Genomic DNA, 16,426 nt, shown 5'->3' on the forward strand with positions numbered 1-16,426 from the left:
AAATAATAGTAATGAAATGTTCTTCTCCCTTTCCATGAAATATTACCGCCCTCGTGACAGGCAATGATGTCACAATCGTAAAGCTACATACCTCACGTTAAATGATCTTCCCGCAAAAGCGGGGGAAAAAGGATACTGTCGGTCAAATTAATAACGCATTTGAAAAAATCACCGTCTTAATCAGACCTACTTCATCAGCTTTCCTGTGCTGAAAGAAGTCGTTTCAAGCATTCCACCCAGTCTAAAATATATCAAAGCCCTTTAATGAACATTATAGTGAGCACTGTTTAAATATATGATGTGCTCTAATAAACTCCTGACACTCCTATTTCTAACACTAATAAGAATGGCCCTACTTAGCACTGAATCATTTTCTAAAAAGAGTCACGTGTTTTGCTGTAGCACAAAACAGTTCAACATTTTTCCCCCAATTTCTGTTTTTCTGTTGGTCAGATGGACTGCATTTAAAATAGCTTTGCTCTCTGTAAAATTACCTCGATGTTAAATGTTGTAAGGCAGCTCCATCATGATTTAAATAAACAAAAACTTTAGAAACAAGTGGTTTATAACTAGAAAGATGCTCAATGTTTTTTTTTAAACAATACTAGTTTTTCAGTACACCACCACTCTACGCATTTGCCTGCAGTAGACCTACACTTTGTCTTCTGCCCTCATTCAGTCCAATTTCCTTAATTCACAGTGTCAGAGCAATCCATTAAGATAAGGCAAAAGTTGTATTAAACATGAGAGACTTGAAGAGCTTGTAAACTTTGACACCAGGGGCACTTGGTCATATTAAAACTGAAGTACTGAAAAAAAGTAAACAGACAGATCTGTCAGCTTACATGAAAGGTTCTTAGACTGGATATTCATCTGATGGTGAAAACATCTTCACAATATATAGCAATTTAGTAATATCTAGATCACCTATCAAAGTTTAGATCGTTGTCCTACACTTTGGAAGGAAAAATTGAGAAGAGCGCCAAACGCCTCAACATCAGATGCTTTCCAAAAACAAATCCGTGATCAGACCATTCAAATCCGTGTTAGGATCGTCAGTAGCTAGTTGATCGGATATGGCTAACTGCCCTCTGGCCAATCACACTATCTTGCCAACAGTTGGTAAACCCCCCATTTGGGAATCATTCAGCACCACACTGAATGATTCCTAAATTATGGATTGATAATGATATGACGAGGATTTTGAAGTTGACACAAAACCTATGTTCATTCTTATAACGCTCTGGTTTGGGATCTCGGTACCTCTCTGACCTACTTATCCTACTCCCCACTTTGCAACCTTCGCTGATCTTATTCTGGTCTCCCCTCTATCCCCCCAAGCCCGTTTACAAGATCTTCTCCTGCTACGCTCCAAAGCTTGGGAATTCTAGCCCTAAGGGATATCAGAGAGTCACCTTCCCCAAGCTCTTTCAGATCTAGACTCAGAATCTTCTTCTTCTTTAGATGGGCTTTAATTGAACTGGTACTGTGTCTGCCCCCTGTGCTTTCCTACTGTATTCCTGCTCTGCTATCTCTCCTCACTGTGTATTGTTTTATGAAAAGTGCTTTGAGATGCCACTTTTAAAGGTGCTGTATAAAATTACTGATAATAATAATGTACATGGGGTCTTTGTCAGTGCACATTATGACTTGAAGTCAGTCTTGGGCACGAACACTTAGTTTAATGTTCTCAGTAAGGATGATGCACATCCTGTTGTTTCTATCTTCAGCTGGCCGTAGGGCTACAGTCATCGGCAACTTTGATCATAAGCCATATAAGCCATGTTGCTGTTGGTTTCCTTTGGCCTCATTTTCCATTGACATCAGATGATGATGTCACTTTCTAATGTGTGGCTTCTTCTCCTAGCACTGGTCAGAAATACTACAGTTTTCTTTTCTTCCAGGAAAAAACAAACAAACAGGAAAAGAATTCCTCTGTGCTGTCCAAACCACTAGCAGCATCTTTCTCAGACATTTCAATACGTCAGGTATGCTATACTTTAAGTTACATAGCTTAGTCTATAATCTAAAGCTCCAGGAAAAAAAATGCATATTCCATATGTTCTTTTCCTGACCATTTATCACTATTATTCTACAGAATGGAAATCAACCAGACATTTCCTATAAAACCTGTTTCACTATTACATACAGGATATGACTCTACAAATCTCACTTTCTTATTCAAACACGAGCTCTCTATTCTCAGTAGCATTTTACCACTCGATATATGCATGAGGTCCTGAATAAAACTGAATAAATTGCCAGTAAAATATGTATCTGAACCTTACATTTTCAATTTACCTTTCAATCTCCAGCGTATTCAAAACTTCGGAAGACCCATTCAAATACAGCCGGCAGCTGATGCCAGAATTCATCTGGGAATAACTACTGTTGTCACCGATGAAAGGACGGGGTAGAAAGTTTTATTCTAGAAGATTTTTATTCACTGGAAATGAATGCAAAAACCGCCGAGGTGGAAATAAAACGACTTCCTTCAATGGTGACTAATGTCAATCTAACCCCCCATGCTGGGCTGTGATGAATGAAAAAATGAGGCGATTTAAAAAAAAATAAATTACAAACACAACCTGAAATGAATTAAGCCAAAGACAAGACGTGCACAATCCCCAGCTGCGATAATGGTGGTATTTCCAATCTGAATAACAATGGTAAATACCGTTTAAGGCGGGGACACTGTAAATAAAGCAGGGATTAAAACCACTGGGTGCCGACACAGATCTGTGAGAGTCAGCTCTTCTAAAAGATGGTGGAGGTGAGGCGCCCAGCTGGGAGCCAGAGAAGGCCAATCATTAGACCCATTTAGGCAGGATTACCTGGAGCAGAACGGATCAGCTGCTCAGCTGTACGGAAGAGAGGGCTTCAATGCAGCAGAGATTAGATGAAAAGTGAGCTTTGCTGCTTTGGCAGACCTGAAGCTCCCTTACACCAGTCATCAAGCTCACACACAGGGCTTTGATGCTTGATAGAGACCGGTTATCTCGCACTCCTCAGTGAATGGAACCGGGGTGAATGAATGCTAAGAGACTAGGGAAAGGAGCCGGCCACACCATGCAAGCAGACACAAGAACATGCCAGTAGTTCATCTATAATAATCCCACCATCTGGAATCTGCCTCGCACTGCATGGAGTCCAACCCAGTGCAGCACAAAGACCGAACTGGTTTTTGAGGTCAGGTAGACCTCACTGCACCGGCTTCTCTCCAGTTCACTGAGCAGAAACAGCATCACCCTTGCCGCCTCTCTTCAGGACTAATTATAGGCTGCAGACATTACATGTGCACTGTGGAATCTTCCAAGTTTTCAGTACAGCACCCAGCCGATTAACAGCAAGCATTTTTTTCCCATAATGAGAGATGCCGAGAGGCCATATTTAGGTGCAGCTGGTGTAACTCAACATTTGATGATCTAGATAAAAATACTTCTTGCGCTGACACAAAAAATGCCGAAAATCAAACAGAAGAGAGGGCCATATCAAGAGTTACAACAATTCTTTCAGATCATTTTGTAAGAAAGGCCATGGTGGTACTTGTGATTCTTTACAGAAGGCTTTAATTTTTAAAACAACTAGGAAAGATCCCCTTTTAGAAAGTTAAAAGTTTCTAGAAAAGTCTCCTAAAAGTCAGGACTATATTCTAAATTGGTTTTCATGCATTGTCGCAAAAAACAAAAACACCATTAAATATCTGGTATAAATATCTAAGCTTTAATCTACATACTGTGTATATACATACACATTAAGCTATTTTTGGCATTTCAGAAATATTACAAGTTCAATAATAGGGACTAGAATGAGAGGAAGCCAAATGTAGTTTGCTCCATACATAGTAGTAGACATGTAGCGTGCGTCAAGAATATTACTTGATATTTAATATTACAAAAATATTACTCACACAGAAATTATGATAAATATACTTGAGTCAGAATATTATAACAGAGTTTGCACCTAGTAGTGAAAAGTACTCCAAAATGACAAAGTAACACCCTGCCAATGGGTAATCAAATATAAACTTTGCCTGGGCCGTCGGCAGTGCCTTACATATGTGACTGGCGACACTGGTTTGCAGAAGGTGCCGACTTTGGATGACATGTTAAATTGATCACATTACTCACCTGGAGGCCATGTGACCGACGTTAAGTTCCAGCAGTCCCACTACGTAGCAGATGAGGTGAAAGGAGAAAAACCCCTCACCAGCTGAAGAGGAGGAACTGTAAATGGGCTAGACCATGCAAATCAAAAGGGGAATTCAGCCAGGACACTGGCTTTAATAACCCTGTTCTTATGAAGAGTGCTATGGTGTGTCCTCATGTGATGTTACATCAAAGTCCTAAGAGAAATGCCTCTTGTTACACAGTGCCCCCAATCACCATAGCCAGGCACTGGTTTGGCAGTTCTGGCCCAGTGGGAAGAATGTCACCTACTGGTCTACCAAGACAACCAGGTAAGTCTCTTGTTCCAACACTGACGCATGTCAGCCTTGATCAGCTTCAGACATCTTTCCAGGGCAAGGGCTCAAACAACAGACCGTTTAAATTGAAGTAACTGGAGGACCAAAATGGGACCGAGTGTCCAAGACAAGAGGACAAGGAAACCAACAAGATCACTGGGAATTGCAGCTAGTGAAGTTGACAACAGCCTCTTAACTGGACCTAGTGAAAACGTCTCAAGTGCTTTGTTATTGTTCGGGTTAGCATTCAGAAAGTTTTCTGGTAGTTGCTGCCATTTTGCCCATAATTAGCAGTAACCAGGATGGCTTCCCATCCATTACTGCTGCCTGCTTTTCTCCGTACACCTCACTCAGCCAAGTGCTTTGATAAACCTCGGCTCTTGAAGAGCACTGGCTACAGTAGACATGTAATACTGCATAATGGGAACCTGGAAAACTGAAGTCCTTTTGTACCGCACCGATTCTGCATGAGGTTTTCGTATCTACAATTTAGATAAGTAGGTTATCTTGAGTCGAACAAAAAAAAAAGTGAATTCCATTAAAGGACTGTAAATGTGGAACAGTGGAATTTTCATGTAGAAAATTAAATCATGGGAAGACAGTGGAGCGTGGCCATTTATCACAATGCTTTAATTAATGCAACAAAACTGCTGGCACTTATCTCAGAGCAATCGTCTCAGCCATACGTGAAACAGAGGCTGTAAAATGGGAGAGAAGCACCGCACATTGCTGTTTTAATAATATTCAACCAAAACATAACATCACCAACCCAATTCTTTAAATGCGACTTTGCTTCGACCACCTCTGTTACTTTATAGCAATCCTTGTTTATAATATTTCAAACTTTTTGATTTTTTTTTAATAAATGATGCATTTTCAGGTAAGGTTTCAGCTTGAAATTTGCAATTTCAAGGATCGTTTACCTTTCTGCCGTAACCATTATATCACCTGCACTTTCTCACATTTTCACTTTCGGAAGAAAGCCTTATTTCACAGAACTCCATGGTTACAGTGGGTTGCTAGGGGATGAAATTGTATTTTAACTACTCCATGTAATAAACACAGGTCAGACTCATATAACCTTTCCTAAGCGACTGAGATGACAATAAAAAAATATAGATTTCTGCAAATAGTATATTGTCATTTGATCTTCTTTTATACTGAACCACACATTTTTGAAAAATAACTTGCATTTGGTTTTTTTTTCTAGCGTTTCATAAAGAATTATTCTCTATAAATCTGTATTACTCTTAATAAAAGTGGCCGAAATGAAAGGAGGTATAACAGTTTACTGTAACAACACCAGTGCAATCAAAAACTATAGAAAGAAACTACTTAACATTTATAGATTGCAATGTAAGCAGTATCCAATATCTTATTTAATACAAATTTGGATCATTTTAGCACTTTCTTGTGGGCAGTTTAATCTAGACTCATAAATAGAACCTGCACTTGAAATGAAAAGGAAAATTCTCCCTGCTTACACAAAGTAATTTGGTTTATAAATTGGTTTATGCCTCTATGCTGTGACTTTCCCCAAGTAGACCACTTAACGACATGAAGGGTATGTTATTTAATTGTGAAACAATAAGAACATAAGAAAGGTTACAAATAAGTGAAAGCCTTTTGGCCCATCTTGTAGTTAGTCGCTTATTGATCCAAGGATCCTCAACCAGGAAGGAAGTCAGAGTATCCACAACCACGTGACTGGGCAGCTTGTTCCATACTCCCACTACCCTTTGCGAAAAGAAATGTCTCCTGTTCTCGGTTTCAAGGGCAATTCCAACACTTTCAGCAAAGGCTGACTGACGCGTTACAGTCTGAGTGCTCCCTGTGATCAACAGCGGCTGGAGACTTCCTCGACTGCAATACTAGCAGTTTAGGACTACGCCAGAAAAAAGTAGAAAGGAAAAACAAATCCTACATTCAGGTCTCTATACAGGTAACACTGAAAAATCACAATCAGCTAAATAACAAATACATATACAGAAGTTCCATACATTCATTTAGAATATTTTTTTTAAAGTGTCATAGCAGACAAAATGTCAGAAAATGCAATGAAAGTTCTTGGCGCCTTCTGCATTTGACCCAGTGGTTGAGGATGAGGCCTCCTTTCTGTCACTTGTCCACATCTGACACTTTCAGCACATCAGAACGGCTCTAGTGCTCCCAGTCTATGTGGAGCCCTACCTGACAAAGCCTTGAATGTGCTGGATTCTGCTAGACCCCACCTTTCCATTACTCGTCAGGCTCCATTAATCTGCCCAGAGCACAGGACAAAATAAAGAAAGGCCGTTTCCAAAGCCAGACAACCCTAATTAGGGAAAGCAAATGAGACTACTGATTTATGCCAGAGCTTTCTCCCCCCTTTTGAGTTTGCTAAAGATTTACAGTTTTGAAATGCTCGTTGGAGGCCACCTCCATCAGGAAGACACGGTCGTAAATAAAAAAAAGAGAAGAGAGATGAAAAAAAGTGCCGTGTGTCAGTCCCTACCTGAGTGTGATTTGATTCATTTTGGTAGCCAGCACATCTGCTCTGCGTAGCAGGTCAGAACTCCCCTTCTCCGACACCACGTGGTTCGTCTCCTGTCAGAATAAATAAATCGGTTATGTTACTGTGAGGCAACGCTTCGAGATGCTGATTATGAATGACCCTCTTAAGAAACATAACCTTCTGCGACGATTCTATTCCAATTAGCGTGTTTACACACATTCAGCTAAACTCGCGGAGGCCCGGCTATCTCTAGCCTAGGCTGTCTTAATGAATCAAGCAGAGGCTGCAGTCAGCCGTGAAGTTAAAAAACATAATCAAAAATGAAATTAAAAGATCCCCAAAAAATAATGAGACCAACACTTGGACAGCCTAATTATTGCTTTTCATTTCTCATATCTTTTATGTCACAAGAGTTGACAATGCATTCTTCTCATTTCTACCAGAACTGTCCCCTCCACTCTCCATCACAAATAAAGGATGAAATTCTAGTTTCATGAAAACAAATTATCCAGTTTTCTAGACTCAACCCCATCACAATCAACAAAAGTTTAGGCTAGATGGTCTTAATGGGTTTCTACACAGCATTATAATACAGGAGGGTTTTGTTTGCTCCTGTGCTGTTGGCTTTATGTTGGATCCACTTCAATTATCTGTCTTGATGATAAATCTTTAATGGAAAAATGTATCCAACATCTATTTATTTACAGTAACTTCAAGATATATAAACACATGTCAAACAAAATTAAAAGCTTTATGGACAACCAAAACGCCGAAACACACTACCAAACAGAAAACCCACTCAGTTTTTTTTTTCTATTGTTATCTCAATAATTTTCAGTTGGGTTAAATAGTCTTCATAAGATCGCTAAAGCAATTAGATTGCATGTGCTGTGTATATGCAAGTGGACTCCAGTTATAGTCTGTGTGACTTCTGAGTTTTTCATAGATGTTTTTAATAAATGAAGCCCATCGTGACCATAATGGAATGCGTATTGAGAGGAGCAGTACTCCAGGAAATCTGGTCTTTGGGTCTCCCTTCCTCTGTGTCGGCTGAATGCTTGAAGACAACAGGTCAAGGGAACAAAGAGCAAACTTAGCCCAACCTCTGCATGCCTGTGCAAACATTTTCAGCATTACTGTGCTGGTGTCACAGCAGCAAATCTTTACATTTAAAGCATTACATTTAATAGAAGTGTTGCTTTCTTGATGCACAACCAAATCTCCCTTCTGCATGTTCCCTTAAGGAAGGAGGCACCATCTTAACTGTTGGAGAGAAAACCACTGAAGACTGCAATTGTGGGCAAAGGAGGGACAAAATAAATGACTAGCTTTCTCAACTGAGGCACAAAAAGAAATGTTAAGTGTCACTCTGGACAGATACTATTCTGGTAGTCTTCAATCTAAACCACCTACTGCAGATAATAATAATGATATTCAGGTTGTGGGGGTATTGAACCAACAGTCCAGCCATGTTGTTGAAGCCAAGACCCTGGTTTCTCTCAAGAAACAGCTGGATGAGATACTTGAATTTCAACAAGACTGCCAGCTCTTATTGGTAACCTTTCATACATTCTATGACTTATCTTCACCTCCCATGCTGATGAGATGTAAAATGTAGGGGTGTTACTTGGGTTTCCTGGCCAAGTTTCCGTCTAACCTTTACCAATCATGGTCTCCTAATAATCCCCATCTCTGAGCTGGATTCATCACTCTGCTGACCTCCCCACTGAGAGCTGGTGTGTGGCACTCTGGCTGCTGTTTCGTCAGCCAGGTGGGGCTACACATAGGTGCTGGTGGAGGGGATTCCCTTTACCTGTAAAGCGCTTTGAGTGGGGTGTCCAGAAAAGCACTCTATAAGTGTAAGGACATCATTATTTACTATTATTAACCAGAATTTAAAGCATAAAATAAGACTTTAAGGACAGGATTATAAGGTGTCAACTAATTTGCAAGGCCTGATGTAAGTTAGGAAATTATTACAGAACCCAAAGCACAATCTCCTGGTGTTCAGAGCTTTTCTAGAAGTGAAATAAGAGAAATAATAGTCCGAAGAGTGTTAATGACACAGTATGTGTACAGGGAGTTACCAGTTCACTGATGTAGACAGCACTGCACTGTTCAAGCCCTTAAAGGTGAGCAGCAGTACTGTGAATTTTAAGGTAAATCCACAGGGAGCCTGTGCAAGGAACTGAAAGCTCATGAATATTTTAGTTAAGATCTGAGCAGCTGAGTTCTGAACATGCTGCGACTTGCAAAGAGCACATTCGGAAAGAACAAGCCCCACTGTTTTCCAAATCAAGCCAGGAAAAGACAAAAACATTAGCTTATCTGCACCACATTGAGAAATGAAGGGAAATAAGTCATGCTGCAAAGTGCAGAGTGGGAATCTTCACAACGTTTGAAGAGAAGGTGAGCTTCATATGTAAGGCTTGGATTAAGAAAAAGACACATTAACTCCAGATCTAAGTACCTGGACTGACTCCAGGACATCAAACTAAGGTCCACACATTTGCGGAGTTAACAAGCAGAGTAAATATCACAAATTACATTGCATCCATTTTTAACATCATCCAAGTGGTAACATGAGACAGAGTGTGCCTGCTTGACATTAGGTGTTACGCATTTTGTAAATCTACGTGTCATCAGCATAAAAATGAAAGATGATGCCATACCTACAAAGTATCAGGCCCAATGGTATCATGCAGAAGGAAAAGAAGAGAGTAACTATGCAGGACAAATGTGACATTTAATTGCATATGGCAATAATAGTACTACTGGGATTAAGACGCTGAAATAAAAAACTACTGGAGAGATGCTTCAGAGAATGGGGGATTGTACTAGGGGTATGCACGTAATGCATTACATTAAATCTTTTTTTTGACAAGACAAACACAAAGGGTCACCAAAATGCTCTATCCCTAATGTACTTTGTGTGACCTCATGGCCCTATTACAGATGGAGTGCAATCTGTAAGCCCATCTGTCAGTTAAAACCATTCGCATGAAGCCCTGCAGGATCTGATCGTTATACTAGCAACGTTTTTCTGAAAGGGGAATGTTGTCACCTGCAATGAATGACCCTACACACCCTTAACGCAGGAGGAGATGCTGTGAGCATGGAGGAGCACATGTAAGGGCAATTTAGCCTATAGCACTAAAAACAGTCAAGCAAAACAAAGACCTGGAAAAGATGAGCAGCACCCAGCTACAAGACAACAAAATCATTCATGCTGAACTGGTACTTGTGGGGAACTGAGCAGAAGACAAAATATTTATTTATACCTAGATCACCTGAAGTGTGAAACTATACTTTACAAGCAGCCAGAATTGCCTTATGGGAGCTCTATGGCAGATGACAAATTTCAAGCAACTTTTACAAGAAATCCGTTTTCTTTGTGTACAACACGACAATTAGAAAAAAAACACATGACATTTATTAGATTTACAATGCGATTATGGATTTGCCTGCATCCATTTAATAATCTGGCATCATTGTGACAGAACGTGCAGGTTAATGTTGATCACCATTGAACTATTATGCGACGATCATATCGCCTTACGTGCAGCAATAAAAACCACTTCCACACATCAATTTTAAGCTAATATTTTAGAAAGCCCTTTTAATACCATGCACTGAAAATGAAAATGTAACCATGGTGTGATTCGTTTCCTTAAATAGGATGCTAAAACTAATACTAGAAAAAAACTACTCCGTCCATATGATCTTGGAACAAAAACTGTAGAGTAATTAGAACACCCACAGAGCTGGAAAGCTGGAACAAGGGAAAAGACTGGCTCCACCTGAGCTAATTTATCAGGTTATTTAAAGCAGTCAGGGAAAAGGCTTCAATTAATGTTCCGTGTCTGTATTGTGACATTTCAAACTGCCATTAAACACAATGCTACGACAATCTGAGGTTTATTGGCATTAAAGATTAAAAATGCATCAATTTCTGAATTCTTTTAGACTGGGCTACTATCCTTAGTGACTTACTTAAAAGTCACTAGGACCTCATAGTCATTGTTTCAAATCCAATGTGCAGGTGTACAGAGCCAAACCAAATATTGTCACTGTCCAAATACGTATGGACAGCACTGTATATGGTATTTATATTCTTAGATGGCACAAAAGCAAATTATGAAGAACAAAATTTCACAACTGCTAGTATTTGCCCATTTATTGAATAATATGCTTCATACAGGTCTTTGCCAGATCTATGTCTACTTTTTGAGGTCAAGGATTTCTTCCTTTATCCCTACTCTGGACACTGAAGCTCCAAGCCATCTTCCAATAATAACCGTCTCGTATCCACAAGCAGAGGATTTGAGCAGAGTTTGACAAAAAGTACTTAAGCAAAGGGAACATTTTGTTTTCCCCCCAAAATCACTTTTCTGCTTCTTTACGAAAAAAAAGTTGTACTACTTTCTAAATTTTCAAAAGAAAACCGTTTCAAAAACCTTTGGCAGGTTTTTATTTTGGTCTAGGCGCTTTTTTTGCTTTAAAGACACATTGGACTCATTTCTGTTGATTTTTTTTAAATGAAGTTATGGCTACAAAGCTTTACAACGCAACTTTGCTTGACTGGGTTTTTTAACTGACAGGTTCACCAACTTGCAAATGCAATACGCAAATGTTTACATTGTTAAAAATGCAACGGACCCAAGAGCGAGGGCGTCAGGGGCCAGGAGCGGACGTGGAGGAGTTACGGACCCAAGAAGACCCGGGTGGAGTGGCCCGAGGTGAGAAAGTCCGAGCAATCAGCGGCCAGGCTCTAAGAGCAGGAACCATCTGGGGTTGACGAAACTCCGAATTCTTAGCAGTTGGGTCACTGGGTGCAAGCAGGTGGTCTGGACCTGGTGTGCAAGGAAGAAGTGGAGGGATGTCAGGTGAAGGGCACGAAGAAGCAGCAGGTGGCTCCGGAGCTATGCTTACTCGGGAGCGTAGCGCAGGGCAGAGCGGTCCGACCTCAGAGGCCAGGCAGGATACTCAAAGTCGGGGCACTTATTCGGAAGTCTCACTGAGGACCGGGACGAATGGGTAGCAGACCCTTCGACTGTGGCAAAGGTGACCCCTCCCCCGCTGCCGAGACCAGGCCAGCACGCACCGTCATGATGGACTAGGGAGGCATGCCCAAGACCGGGCCCAAGGGAGTCGTCTGAAGTGGGGTCCCCACCTCTGCTCCACCCTCCGCACCCTGAATCCTCTGGACAGCATGGCCGCAGAGTCCAGACGCAGCAAGGAAACAGGAAGGTGGGAACAGGGGGACTCCCTGGGGAAGCTGGAAGGTGGCTCAGGAAGCCAAGAGAAGCTCACGTCAACACCAGATCGCCAAGAGTTTATATACCCCAGAGCACCTGGTAGTGTGAGACGTTTCATTAAAGACAGGTGCCCTGCGGATCCTGTCTCCTGGGCGATCAGGGAGAAGCAGAGGGGTGTGATGCGGTAAGGCCACCATAAGGACCAAATAATTTGACATTTTCTTTTCTTCCCCCAGAGAAAAGTGTTGGGGGGGGGGGGGGTGGGGGGAGATGATTGATTCACGTTTTCACTAAAAGCAGTCTTATTCTGAAAGCTCCCCTAAGCTGGGGGACGTCCTTCTGAAGTACTTATGCTATTGAGCTGAAACACAGCACTTTAGCCAGGACATCTTTCAAAACAGATCAGAGCCTGCAGACAGTGAGGAATCGGAGGCATAAATAGCCACTCACTCCGACGACTCTAGGTGTATCAGTAGTACTGCTAGAAGATATCTTCAAGACTTTCTTAGGCCGTTATTTAAAGCGTTTTCTTTGGGCGCACTTTAAAAAACATAAATCTAACTCGCTCTTCCCCATAGCTAAAACAAAGCAAAGGCTCAGAGAGAAACAACTGTTAATTTCCAAGCAAGCCTGAATTGATTCCAAATTCACATGACTTTACTTTGAACCTCAAGAATGCAATACTTAACATCCGATACAATGCAAATGCAGAACAAGGCTTGCCAACAAATGAGGAAGAATGAGTGAATCAATCAAGCTCTATGCAAATACCACAACATATATAAACAAAAGAGAATCCAAGTGTTTTCATATGCTACTTTATGGCTGTGTTGCTTAAAGCAGGCATAGGTACACTTTTTTGTGTACATTAAGTCTGCAAATGTTTCTAGGTTTTTTTTGTCAGAGTATCTTTCCTCCAATTTTGCTGATCACAAATCAAATTTTAGCCCATGGAAATCGCAGCGGTCAGCTGAATTTGGAGACAGCTCTTAGGCACAGAGCTCCACCAGATGGTCACTTTGCACAAACCCAAGACAGGCATGGCTCTCTCTCTCCGGGCAGAGCAAACCGAACAGGACGAAACTAGGGTGCGATACACCAGCGGCCACTTGTGTACTTGTGCGTGCCCGCGCATCGGTACAAATCTGGAGACTGCGATGCGCAGAAACAAAAATGGCTGGTCCAGTAACCCAGAGATCTCTGCACTGGGAGAGAAAACCTCTGCAGCACCTCCCTGTGGGGTTGTTTTGATCATCTTTAAGCAGGTCCCTACAGAAGTTATTACTGAGCAGATGTGCTCAGCCAAGAACAAGGGCTACTGTCAACAGCAGTAAAAGCACTAATCAGATCATCTACTGTAAAAAGAAGCCACTAATAAAAATGAAATCTAAAGGCACAACCCAGGTTTAAATAAGAAAAAAAATTAAGGCTAATTAATTCCAAATTACAGATAGTTTCGACCTATTCTTATAAATAAGAAGAATGAAGATTCAGGTTATACCTGAAAAAAAGAAAACAAATATATTTTTAACTATTAAACCCCAAAGAATTTATAAGACAAATACTCCCAGACCAATTAGTCAAAGCTAGGAATTATCTCAAGGGAAACCTTTGGTAATGACCTAAACTGCAACTGAAATAATTGAACAGGTACCTGAGTGACTGAACGAATGAAACAATTTTTTTTGCTTTTCTAAATGAATTAGAACTAGGTGAAAAACAATTCATAGAACGACTGTCAATCTAATGCTAGCAAACATATCTGAGAAAGATAAATAAAGTTACATTAATTGCAGAGTAACTGATGAGAGATGTCACATGTGCCAAGAAATGACAGTAATAGCCTAACACCAAAACAGACTAGGTGAGGCCCAGAACAGGCTGATATGTTGAGATCAGGATTGAATACACACCCATTTTCATATCATGGTAATATTAAATAAAAATAATCCAGATTTTGTATGGTAGATAAAACTGCCAAGATCACAAAATAAACTACAAGAAAATGCTTTGCTTTCTTTTAATATGGAACAAACAGTAGCAAACAATGATAATTCAACTAAAATAACTTCTATTTTTATTACAATGCTAAAGGAATATTTGATTCAAATGAACATATCAAGGGTTAATTTTCTTGTTTGCGATCAGAAATATTATTTCATAATTACTTAGCTCACGCCTTTATGCAAGGCAACTTAATTTGTACCTTTTGTCTGTACTTTGCACAATACTATTTTTAGCGAGTGGATCTTTTGTGAAAAGTATTTCAAAATGTCAATTTGTTATCGCCGATGTGTAAGCAATTATTATTATTATTATTATTATTAAAGGAACTGCAACCAATTTACAAGATAACAGGATCACTGACATTTTATTGAACAGTGATGATGAAGAATTAGGCAGATTAATACTTTCCATCAATTGATGGTATACAGTACCAAGTCACAAGCTAACAATGAGCACTATTGAAAGCAACACGAGCTGTACATCTCTGTACTCCTGGCGAGTTCAACAACGACACCAAAACTGTCACTGTCTGATCTCGCAAGAAGGCTGTGGTATCACGAGCAGCGTGAGCACATGTGCAGACTGTTGGAACGTTGTGCAATGTACAGTACCAACCTGGATGATGCACTGATGCACCAGCCATAGTGCGCCAGTACGCTCACCACACATCTGCTATCAGGGGAGAACAGAGTGATGAAGCCAGTTCAGAGATGGGGATTATTAGGAGGCCACGATTGGTAACGGCCAACGGGAAATTTGGCCAGGACACCGAGGTAACATCCCTACATTTTTCGAGAACCGTCCTAGGATTTTTAATGACCACAGAGAGTCAGGACCTCGGCTTAACATCCCATCCGAAGGATGGCGCCTTTTCACAGTATAGTGTCCCCGTCACTATACTGGGGCATTAGGACCCACACAGACTGCAGGGTGAGCGCACCCTACAGGCCCCACTAACACCTTTTCCAGCAGCAACCTTAGTTTTTTCCAGGAGGTCTCCCATCCAGGTTCTGGCCAGTTTCAGACCTGCTGAGCATCAATGGTTTGTCAGTTGCGAGTTGTAGGGTGATATGGCTGCTGGCTGATTTGATCAATGTAGCACCATGTAGCCATGTTGCCATCAACCACTTGTTGCAACCGGGCATTTCGGTAGGCGGAAATTGTAGTGTGAAGACCACAAAGATTGAGCAACCAGATATGTCAATGTCAGGCGATGTGTTGTGACTTGTGACTCTTCTAGATTTTGGCCTGTCACCTGCAGACTGCTACATTAAGGTTGGCTCCTTTCTGCATTTCCCTTTCTTGATTTAATATTCAACAGTTTACAAAACCTCATCATTTGTCCCTGCTCATCTCTTTCCAATGAGGCAATTAAATAATTGCTATGATGCCACAAATATTTCATCAATATCTGTAATGCACATGCTTTCATTTTTAAAAGGTTTCTCTTGATGTGCAGTGCGGCTTGTTTAAAAAAAATAGTTGGGCTGTTCAAACATAGCAGTATTCAAAATGTCTCTTTTTTTAACCAGAGCTAAATAATAATACAGATCTTCTAATGCTTTTGTGAAGTTGCAACAATTCACATTCTTGTTCACAAAACCCAGAGTTCTCTGACTAGTTCTTAATCTTCAAGAAACTCTTGTAATGGACAGCTTTATAGTTCTCCTATTCATCGCAAAGCTGTAAGTGACAATAAGAACAATTATCCTGCCCCATTATTTCAATCAACAGCACACAAAGACGTTATTTCCCTTCAGTCCTACTGAATAGTCTACAATTAGCAGATAAAACCACCATCTCAAACACGATCTGCATGAGCACTTTGTAACCCTGTAATTTCACAGTTCTCTACAGCTACTTGTGCTCATCTCCTTGTGCTGGAGCTTGTGATTTAGACATCTCATTTCCAAGAAGACCCTTGCTCTGAAGAGGTGACAAGCAGTCACACTACAATGCAGTATGAACGGAAGTCCTACACCGACATATAAATGGTAGCTGCGAAACATATAATTTCAAAATCACAATTTACAGAAGTCATTTCCTAACATTGTACATTTTCACACTTTCATTGCTCTTCTTTCTGTGCCATTGTTGGCAACTGCCGAACGCATTTCAAAGCCTTCCTTTCAAAAACCGTATTAGATGCACACTTCCAACGCTGGAAACAATAACTTGTTTCAACTTTTCTTTTGGATGACA

General features: G+C 40.6%; 1 protein-coding gene across 4 annotated transcripts in view; it reads right to left on the reverse strand.

Moving 5' to 3' along the window:
* Nucleotides 1-16,426, reverse strand: part of pard3bb (par-3 family cell polarity regulator beta b) — a 313,361-nt gene that overhangs the window by 197,011 nt on the left and 99,924 nt on the right. For all 4 annotated transcript variants that reach the window (XM_015359593.2, XM_069196274.1, XM_015359591.2 and 1 more), the window contains one exon: nt 6,960-7,051. In XM_015359593.2, the coding sequence (XP_015215079.2) occupies nt 6,960-7,051 (92 nt within the window). The remainder of the gene's footprint in view (nt 1-6,959; nt 7,052-16,426) is intronic.

Source organism: Lepisosteus oculatus, chromosome 12 (genome assembly GCF_040954835.1).
Source record: "Lepisosteus oculatus isolate fLepOcu1 chromosome 12, fLepOcu1.hap2, whole genome shotgun sequence".
Lineage (NCBI taxonomy): Eukaryota > Metazoa > Chordata > Actinopteri > Semionotiformes > Lepisosteidae > Lepisosteus > Lepisosteus oculatus.